An 11,087-nucleotide genomic window follows, 5' to 3' on the forward strand; every position below is an offset into this window, starting at 1 on the left:
TTTTTTTTTTCAGGAGAAAGTGTTGTATTTCATCCAATGCCTTTTCTGCATCAATTCATAACATCAGATGGTTATTTCCTTTGTTTTTTGTTTTTTTTTTTAATGTGGTGAACTGCATCAATAGATTTTCTAATGTTGAACCACCCATGTTATCCAGTGTGAGTCCCGCATGATCATGGTATATGATTGCTAAAGTATTGAGTAGAATTTTGTTAAAAATGTTTGTATCTATGTTCCTAAGGTATATTGTTGTTGTTGTATACCACTATATTACTCTGTTCTTATTTGTGATGTCTTTGCCAAGTTTAAGGATCTGCGTTATGATGGATTTATAGAAGAAGTTCATTTCTCTATAAATTGAAGTAATTGATTAGGATTAGTGTCAACTCTTCTCTGAATGTTTGGTATAATTCTCTAGTGTAGTCATCTGATCCTGTGATTTTTTGGTAATATTTTTGATGACATTTTCAATTTCTTCTTTTTGTTTAAAATTTTCACTTCTCTTTGTGTTAGTTTGAGTATGCAGCATGTTTCTTTAAAGTTGTCCATTCCACATAGGTTTTCAAATTTGTTGGAGTACAATTTTTCATAGTATTCAATTGTTGTTGTTGTTGAGTGCCATCGAGTCGGTTCCGACCCATAGCGACCCTGTTAGCCCTGAATTTACTTGTAAAAACATATAATTTGGCAATATTCACAACCTTTCACTATGAATTTTACAAATCTTAGGGAAAACTAGCTTAGCAGCAATTGCTTTCAGCCTTGGTGGATTGAATACAAAGAGAAATTACGTAAATTACTCCTTCTCATAGAAAACCTAAGTAACTGCATTTGTGAGGCCACAAAAGCAGATAGCATATTAGAGTCAAGCTGACCTACCCCCATAGGCCTCACCACATTCAGTCACTAGCTAGAATTCTCAAACCCCTACATACAGACACACCTGCGTGAACACGTAGACAATAATGAACTTAAGTGAAGGATAGTTTTGACTTTATAATCTACACTTCTTGCAGCCAAGTAGCCAGGTTGGGCTTTATGCCACATAGCGTCCAAGTGATGTAATGAATACTTTATTATTGAAAATAATAGTACATTATGTAGGGTAGAAGGTTTGACTTAATCTTTTAGTAGAAACAAAAAGAAACAGTTTACCACATACTGGGAAAGGAGATAAAGGTCAGTCTGTCTGAACAACACAGAAGTATTTTTGTCAAGGATGTCTAATAACTAGGTGCAAGAATGTTGTGACTAACTGTGTAATAATTGAAGAAACGATAAGAGTGTCAATGCATGTACTTTGGGGGAAGAAGTATAAAAATAAAGACTTGCTGAGCTGGGCTGGCAGAAAGAGGAAGAAAGAGAAAGAGGGAGAAAGGGAGAGGCAGAAAGAGGAAGGAAGAAGCAGCAGAAAGAAGCAGAAGGTAGAAGCAGAGAGTAGAAGAGAAAGATGCAGAAGGTAGGAGCAGAGGCAGAAAGAAAGAAGAAGGAGAAAGCAGGAGGGAGAAAGCCAGAGGGCAGACAGCAGAGAGAGCAGACAGCAGAGAGCAGAGGGCAGACAGCAAAGAGTAGAAAGCAGAAGCAAGGGCAGACGCTGGAGAGAATAGCCAGACAGCAGAGAGCAAGCTGAAAAGCCTTTTGATTGTATTCATTCATTTCTTCGCCAGCCAACTCCGCGTATCCTCTCGTGTCCCGCGATCCCCATGGAGAGCAGGAATTCGCCGCAATAGCAATACTCTACCTTATCATACGTAATACCCTTCTCCAGCGACAGGTCCCTCTTGACAATATGTCGAAGTATGAGAGACGAAGTTTGGCCATCTTGGCCTCCAAGGAGCACTCTGGCCACACTTCTTCCAAACAGAGCTGTTTATTCTTTTGGCAGCCCATGACACTTTCAATATTCTCCACCAACACCATAACTCAAAATCATCAATTCTTCTATGGTCTTCCTCATTCACTGTGCATATGAGCTTATTGAAAATACCATGACTTGGGTCAGGCGCACCTTAGTCCTCAAGCTGACAACTTTGCTCTTCAACACTTTAAAAAGATCCTGTGCAGCAGATTTGCCGAATGCAATACATCATTTGATTTCTTGACTGCTGCTTCCATTAGTATTGATAATTGATCCAAGAAGAATGAAGTCCTTGACAACTTAGTGCGTATGTATTTTCAACTGTTAATATTTTCTTACTGGACTGACCCTTCTGTTGTTATGGAATGTCCTTCTTTATCTCTAGTGACAGATTTAAAGTCTATTTTATCTGATAACAGAATGGCTACCCTTGCTCTTTTTTGCTAACTGATTGCATGGAATATTTTTCTCCATCATTTTAAATCTGTTTGTGTCCTTATGTCTAAAGTATGTTTCTTGTAGACAGCGAACGGAGGCACCATGTGTTTGATGCATTCTGCCGCTCTGCCTTTTACATGGTATATTTAGATCATTTACATTTAAGCTATTATTTAAAATAAGAGCTAATCAGTCACTTTGATTTTTTTAGTGTTTTGCATCTTTTATGTATTTTATTCTGATTTTTCTGTTTTTGTTTGTATTTGATTGCTTTCTTGTGATGAACCTTTTTGTTTTCTTTCTTCATTTCTTCTGAATGCATCTTGTTGGTGTTTTCTTAGTGATTACCATTCCATTACACACTTACAATTGCAACCAAGTTTAACATATGAACAATAGATAACATGCAACCTTAACATAACAAATCTATTCTTGATAGGCTCTACTTTTCCCCAGTTTTGTTGGTGTGTCTTCATTAATATCAATATACAACCTATATTTGATACATTTGGTAGTGGTGATTATGTGCCATGGAGTCAGTTCTGACTCATAGCGACCATGTACAGGGTTTCCGAGGCTGTAAATCTTTATGGAAGCAGAAAGCCTCATCTTTCTCACACAGAACAGCTGGTAGTAGATTTAATTACTGAGTTTATTTCCTGAAAATATTATATACTTGGTCCTTATGATTGCCAATGTGTTGCTTTTTTTTTTTTTTTTAAGATCTCTTACTTATTTCTTTTCTGTGCATAGATATAAGTATTTATTTAATACGCTTGACTCTCCAATTTCTACTTGCAGAGCTGGTCTGGAAGCAGAAAATTCCCAGACTTTATGTTTGTCTGGGAATATCTTTATTTCCTCTTCACTTTTGAATGAGAACTTTGCTAGGTAAAGCATTCTTGGTTGGCAATTGTTTCCAGTCAGTATTTTATATATGTCTCTCCATTGTCTTCTCATCCTTAAGTTTCTGGGAAGAAGTAGTAGTAATTCTTATAAAAGATCATTGGTATATTACATTGCACTTTCCTCTTCTTGCTTTCAGAGTTATTTCCTTGTCGTTAGTTTTATTGGGAATTGATAGTTGTTGTAGAGTTGATCTTTTTATGTTTTTTTTTTTTTTTTGTGTGTGTGTGTGTGTGTGTGGTGGGGGGTGTCTTTTCTTTTTGGAGTTCAGGTAACTTCTGTATTTGCAGACCAGGCTCTCTGTTCATGTCTGGAAAATTTTGATAATCTCTTGGAAAACTGTTTCTGGGCCTTTACTATCAAGGTGTTCTGAGATTCTAAAAAGTGTAACCTAACGTTTTTTTTTTTCTTTTCTTTTTCTAACTTTTTACTGAGTGAAAGTTTATAGACAAGATCATCAGTTTTACATTCAATAAATCATATATGTAGTTTCATCTCAATGACTACAATTCCCTTCCTGCAACTACAGTTATCCTACTTCCTCCCTGTGGTTCCCCATTTAATGTTAGATTTCCTAATAGAATCCCACATTTCCTTTTGGGTTTGTTTGGTTTTCTTTGTTCTTTTTTCCTGTTTCTCTTGGAACTTGAGAAATTCAGTTAATTTGTCTTATAGTTCATCTGTTCTGTCTTCTGTCTGTTCAACTCTATTGCTGAGTGCTTCTCCTGCTTTATTTCTCAGTTTTAGTAGCTCTGTTTCTGTGTATATATATATATATATATATACTTAATTCCATTATTGAGTCTCTCATTTTATTCTTCCATTTGACTCCTGAGGTGTGCTAGTTTGTTTTCTCTGTACCTTTTTTTTTTCTTTTAATATGTTTTGCAACATATTCTAAAAATCATCAGTTCTTTGCATTAGTGTGGCCTCCTTAGAAACGATTTCCTGTTCTTCGTGATTTGCTTTTGATTGGTCCTCCTCTTGTGATTTTGTGTGTTTCACTACTTATTGTTGAAGTTGGGTTATTTGTTATGTTTTTAAATGTTGTATTCTGGTTTCTGTGGGAGTGTTTTCTGATTGGGAGGTGCCTTGGTGGCACAGCAGCTAAGCACTTAATTACCACACCCAACAGGTGCTCCATGGGCAGCAGTTCACTACTGCAAAAACTCCACGGGCAGTTTTACTTAGCTTTCCAGGGTCTCCATGAGCTAGAATTGACTCAATGCCAGTGGACTTGGTCTCTTCACCTGAAAATCACTGGAGGGCAGTCTTACCTTCAGTTGTTTTTTTTTTTTTTTTTCAGTGCTGATTCAGGAGTTCTGGATGTTTGATTTCTGGAATTTAATACCCATGTGTGGGGCTGGGGTGGGAGTAGGAGGTTGTTGGTTGATCACAGATGCTGATGTAAATTGTTGTTGTTAAGTGCCATGGAGTCAGTTCCAACTCATAAAGATCTTATTTAGGGTTTCTGAGGGTTTAAATCTTTAAGGGAACAAAAAGCCTCATCTTTCTCTTGCAGATCAGCTGGTAGGATCTAACTGCAGACCTTGTAGTTCACGTATATGATGTAAGTGGTGGTGGTGATGGTGGTGATGTGCCATGGAGTCGGTTCCAAATCATAGCACACCTGTACAGGGTTTTTGAGGCTTTAAATCTTTACGGAAGCAGAAAGCCTCATTTTTCTTCCATGGAACAGCTGGTAGTTTCGAACTGCTGACCTTGAGGTACGCAACCCAATTCGTAACCACTACACTAGAGTGGTGAGGCTTAAGTCTGCTGTGGCAAAGATGAGGGTTTTCTATGTTTTCTCCTCACAGCCACTCCTACATAGGCTGTCCCACAATGTCCTGATGTGGACAGTTTCTATGTTACCCATCAGTCTGAACTGTTCCCCTTGCCCTGCTACCTCTGCAGTACCTCCCAGTCCTACTGCCCATCCGTCTTGGGCCTTAGCGAGATTCAAAAGGACTCTTTTGTATCATCATGGTCTTCCTTTGCCCCTCCCAGTTGCATTGTCTATGAACTCCCATGGCCAATTTGTATTTCTTAAAAAAATTGGGCTGCAGCTTCCTCAGATTAGCTTCCTTTCTGTGTTTGCTGTTTGGAGTATTACTCTCATCCTAAAAGGGTTGCAATGATTAAGTGCTGCTGATGTTAGTGGGTAGGTTTTCCCAGCTCCCATGATGTCTCTCCTCCCCCTCTCTCTTGCTCTGGACTGTGGTGCTGCAGGTTAATGTGCCGAACTGCAAAGTTACTTTGAACTGCAAGGTCGGCAGTTCAAGCTCACCAGCTGCTCCTCGAAAACCGTACACAGGCTCGCTATGGGTCCGAACCAACTCAACGGCACTTAACAACAACAACAGTTGCTGTCCGTAGTTCTGAGATCTCAATCTGTGCTTATTTGACTTCACTGCTTAGTGGGTTAGTTGCTGGGGAAGTAAATGGGAGTGCCCACTCAGTTTGCCTACTCCTCAAACTCTACTTTTCTATTTCAGAAGATGTGAAAAACTTTCTTTTTTTCTGTTGCATGTGTTAGAGCAGAACTAAAACTCAAGTTGAAATGGCGGTTGGATGCATACTGAAATAGGAGCTGTGAGCCCAGGGCGAGAGGTGAGAGGGTTATACCTGCTATGAATATCTCCCCAACTCTTCTAGCCAGATTTAATAGTCTATTTCTCATGCTTTCAAAGTACTCTGTTTATACGAGGCACAATACATCACTTATCACATGAGAAAATGATTTGTCTTCATCATTTGATTGGCTGCCAGTAAAATGAAAACAAGAAAGTTTAATTTATCTCTACATCTCCTGCAGCATTAAGCATGGCTTCTTGCTAAATGCTTGCTGGAGAAATGAATGAATAAAAGAATAAATATATGAATTATGTCTTAATTACTATTACAATTTTTCAACATGCTCAGGACAAGGAGGGACTGGTCTACTTAGGGGATTATTTTTTTCTCATTTCAAATCTTACCTATTATCTAGAGATTCTGTCTTGCCAGCCTTGTTGCACGATAGATTTTTGTGTGAAAAAAAAACCACCCCAATACAACAACAATATAAACAAACACCTGGTGTATGAAAAATACATATGAAGGAAATGATAAATTACTTTTCATATAAAAGTAAACACACTACTATCATCCAGGTGACCAATGTTGTTGCAAAGTACTTTAATAACAGGAATTGATCTCCTTTTATGAATAAATGTGTAGATATTACATAATAGTAAACTTCACCACCCTGGAATAAGAGGGTTTGGGAGGTGAGGAGGAGAAGGGAGAAGCCAGCTTGAATTATAGAAGTCAGAATCTAAAGGAAGTAGTACAGTTCTATAGCTTTCAATATTATGTTCTGTCAATAAAATCTGTCTAAGGAGACCCTTACATAATGACATAGACTTTGCTTTACCTAAAGACCACTGTATATGTCAAAGATATGAAAATGATGTATTCTTTTAAAATAGGTTTCAGGTGTTCCCTTTATTTTGCTTAGCACATCTATTCCTTGAAGACAATTCAAAAGTAAATTTCAGCTTCATGAGAGTCAAAATTGAGTATCACTATAATATTTGAATTCATAAGATTTTACTGCATTCCTAAAGGAAATCATTTTAGAAAAATAAAGAGTATAGTCCAATGCCCAAAGGAAGTGTTAAATATTTTGAAAATGAAAATAGAAAAATAAAGTTTTTCAAATAATATGCACATTAATTATTCATCAAACTAGATATAACTGAAATCTATCTTCAAAGACTTTGGTTTCCTTGGTAAATTCCTTGAGGATGCAGTTCATGGTTTGCTTGCTTCTGCCCTAACCTCAAACCTTTATACACCTCAACACTGCCATCTATGCTGTCATTTCAGATGACAGTCATCTCTTGAGAAGAAGGGTTCAAAAGTGACACTAGGAAGTTTTAAGATATTCGGGTTAGGGCTCTGCTTATCTGTAATCATTGCCATAGGTACAATTTACTCACTGATTCTGGATGCAGGCTGCAAATAATTTACTGGCCCCCATCCTGGAAAGGAAGAAAAGGAAATTCATGGATTACCATCACATCCAGAGACTTTTCAAAAATGTTCTGCAAAAGAAATCCTCAAAGTCCCTGATATTCGATTTCTAGCAAAGAAAATAATGGGGTTGGGGAAAGTTGTTAAGTAATGCATGTTCTCTCCTGTTTCTGGGCTATGAAGAGAGCAAAACATGGTGCCACTCAATGTGAAACTGGCATTATCTTTAAACTTTGCCAGACAAGAGACTGAGTTTGTGTACCTGTGCACTCTGCGTGAGAGTTCTGGTGTGGCACTGTAGGATAAACACTGGATCGCATGGTCGGTTTGAACCTCAAGGTCAGCAGTTCAAACCCAACAGCCACTCCTTGAAAACCCTGTACAGAGTTGCTACAAGTCAGAACTGATTTGACCACATTTAATAACACAACAGCAACACTCGGATGGGCATAGCTGGAAAAAGTCCACCATAAACCTTATGAATAGCAGAGAAAAAAGAAGAAAACTACCCTTTATTCTTTGCAGTTTTGAAAAGTATAACCCATAATCAATGTCTTCAGGATAGATACACCATGTGCATGTCCTGGATTGAAAACTCAATGGCCCACTGGTGGATGCTTAACTTTGAAAAGCTGGAAAGAATAAATACACTGGGATCTAGGATTACAGAAAGAGGTTCTTTGAAGGAAGCAATCCCATCCATAGATACCGTTGCTAAATGCCATTGAGCCAGTTCTGATCCATAGCAACCCTGTACAGAGTTTCTGAAGAGTGGCTGGTGAGCTTAAACCACTGACCTTGTGGTTCAAACTGACTTTGCAGTCCAAAGCATTAATCTACAGTGCCACACAAGGACCCTCAATCCAAAGCAAATTGTAGATGAGTTCCCAGAAAGAAAATGTTGGGCTTTCCTTGACCCCACCCCCCATTTTTTCATCCTGATGATCTAGAAGGGCCTCTTTCTGCCAGATGAAATCTACTAAAATACACATATAGCATATTTCTTCATTCAGCCATATGTAGGGAGATGTAGTCATCTGTAAGAATGTAGCATCAGGATTGGAGGAAGACTCAATAAGGACCTGTGATACTCAGGTGATAAAATCGTGCTTGCTGACATGAAAGAGGACTTAACACACTTACTGATGAAGATCAAAGACCACAGCCTTTGGTATGGATTGGACCTCAATGTAAAGAAAACAATAATCCTTTCCACTGGACTAATAAAATACATTAAGATAAATGGAGAAAAGATTGAATTTCTCAAAGACTTCATTTTGCTCATATCAAATATTAACACTCAAGGAAGCAGCAGTTAAGAAATCAAATGACATATTACATTAGGCAAATCTGCTGCACAAGATGTCTTTAAAGTATCCAAGAGTAAAGATGTCAGCTTGAGAAACCTGGTGCACCTGACCCAAGTCATGGTATTTTCAATAACCTCACATACACGTGACAGTTGAACAACGAATAAAGGAGACTGTAGAAGAATTGATTCATTTGAGTTATGGTGTTGGAGAAGAATATTAAAAGTGCCATGGACTGCCAAAATAACAAACAAATCTGTGTTGGAAGAAGTACAGCCAGAATGCACCTTAGAAGCCATGATGACCTGACTTAGTTTCTCATACTTCAGACATACTGTCAGGAGGTACCAGTTACTCAAGAAGGACATCATGCTGGGCAAAGCTGAGGCCAGTGAAAAAGAGGAAGATCCCCAATGAAACGGACTGGCACAGTGGCAACAGCAATGGGCTCAAGTATAGCAACGACTGTGAAGTTGGTGCAGAACTGGGCAGTGTTTCGTTTTGTTGTGCGTAAGGTCACTATGAGTTGGTACCGACCTGATGACATCTAACAACAACAATAACAGGGAGAGAAGCAAAATCTCCACTCATTCTGAGAACAGTCCTAGAGAAATTAAAAATGGTATTTAAATTTCTACTTAGTCTTGTGTTTTCTAGGTTACACATCCCTATTCTTCTCTTATATATTATAGTTATATAATATGCATTTACTGTTGTAGTTGTTGTTAAGTGCTGTCGATTCCGACCCATAGTGACCCTGTATAGGGTTTCCAAGGAGCAGCTGGTGAGCTTGAACCAACGACCTTGCAGTTCAAACGACTTTGCAATCTGACGCATTAGCCCACAGTGCCACACCAGGACTCCAACTATTTACTATACTATCTAATACTATTGCATACAATATGTGTTGTTGTTTTTAGGTGTTGCACCATTGTATGCTAGTCCATATTGCTGTAGAGTTGGTTCGGACTCAGGTACAACAGAACAAAAGATTGTCTGGTCCTGCAGCATGTTGACAATTGTGGGTACGCTTGTGTTCATGCTAAAATATTTGGCTTTCTATATATTATCATGCTTTTTTAAGCATCTCATTCAAAGTATGTGGAGTTGAACAAATACTTTAAATGTTGAGGCTTAAGTGATGGTAAGATTAATTCCATGTCCTCGTATCCTATTCCATTAAAATAGTTTATTGTTAGTGTGAACTTAAAACATTGTTTTTAACCTTGTAGCAAAAATACTAGTAACTCTTGCTTTTTTCAGTTAAAACGTACTTAAATTATTATTGCACCAAATTTCTTTTATACTTTTGTCAATTAAATATTATTTTGTCTTTGTTGTTATTGTTAAATACTGTCGAATCAGTTATGACTCATAGCGATCCTGTATAGGGTTTTCGAGGAGATGATGGTGGGTTTTAAATACTGACCATGTGGTTAGCAGTCCAGTGCTTACCCTACAGGGCTACACCAGGACTCCATATATACTTATATATATGTGTGTTTCATTTCATTTTTTCTAATTTCCAATTTTTCTAGATTCATATTTCATATAGTCCATGTTCTGATTATTAATGGAATTTTACAGCTGTTTCTCTTCATATTGAGTTGTGTTTTAGCAATAAATGATGGTCCCAAGAGCTTAACTTACATCATTATGGTCAACTCTACTTTGAGGAGGCAGCTTTTTCCCAGTTTCATTTTCAGTGCTTCCAACCTGAGGGGCTCACCTTCCAGTACTATATCTGACAGTAATCTGGTGCTTTTCATCATGTTTCAATATTCAAAAATCTGATGCTGACACTGTTACACTGTTATTCATGAGGTTTTCAATGACTAAATATTTGGAAGTAGTCTGTCTCAACTTCGTCCTAGTCTTTCTTCATATGGAAGCTCATCTGAAATTTATCCATGGGTGACCCTACTGATATTTAAAAGACCCATAGCTTAGCTTCCAGTTCCTTTTGGACTGCAAAAAGAATAAACAGATCTGTGAAGGAAGAAGTGGAGCCAGAGTGCTCCTTGGAAGTCAGGATGGCCAAACTTCGTCGCTCATACTTCGGATACATTATCAGTAGGGACCAGTCACTGAAGAAGGACACCATGTTTGGTGAAGTGGAGGGTCAGAGAAAAAGAGGAAGATTCCCTCAATGAGATGGATTGGAACAGAGGTGGCAGTGATAGGTTCAGGAGTAGCAATGATTGTGAGGTTGGCCCAGGACTGGGTAGTGTTTCGTTCATATACATATGTTATTATTGTTAGTGCCATTGAGTTGGTTCCGAACCATAGCAACCCTGCGTAGGGTATACAAGGAATGGCTAGTGAGCCTAAACCAACGATCTTGTGGTTCAAACTGACTTTGCTGTCCAGCGCATGAACCGACAGCATCACACCAGGACTTATCTATCCATATCTACAGCCATTATCTATCAGACAATCTCTTTGATATCCCATGCAACTAAAGTTTTACTAAAGGTAATACTCTGGTAGCGTAGTGGTTACGAATCGGGCTGTGAACCGCAAGGTCAGCAGTTTGAAACTACCAGCTGTTCCGC

At 38.2% G+C, this 11,087-nt stretch overlaps 1 protein-coding gene across 1 annotated transcript in view; it reads right to left on the reverse strand.

Annotated features, from left to right (window-relative positions):
• Positions 1–11,087, reverse strand: part of CHST9 (carbohydrate (N-acetylgalactosamine 4-0) sulfotransferase 9) — a 393,728-nt gene that overhangs the window by 153,592 nt on the left and 229,049 nt on the right. The window contains exon 3 of the mRNA XM_006835039.1: positions 7,189–7,230. Coding sequence (XP_006835102.1) covers positions 7,189–7,230 — 42 coding nt within the window. The remainder of the gene's footprint in view (positions 1–7,188; positions 7,231–11,087) is intronic.

The sequence above is a fragment of the Chrysochloris asiatica genome, unplaced genomic scaffold, assembly GCF_000296735.1.
Source record: "Chrysochloris asiatica unplaced genomic scaffold, ChrAsi1.0 scaffold00015, whole genome shotgun sequence".
NCBI classification, from domain to species: domain Eukaryota; kingdom Metazoa; phylum Chordata; class Mammalia; order Afrosoricida; family Chrysochloridae; genus Chrysochloris; species Chrysochloris asiatica.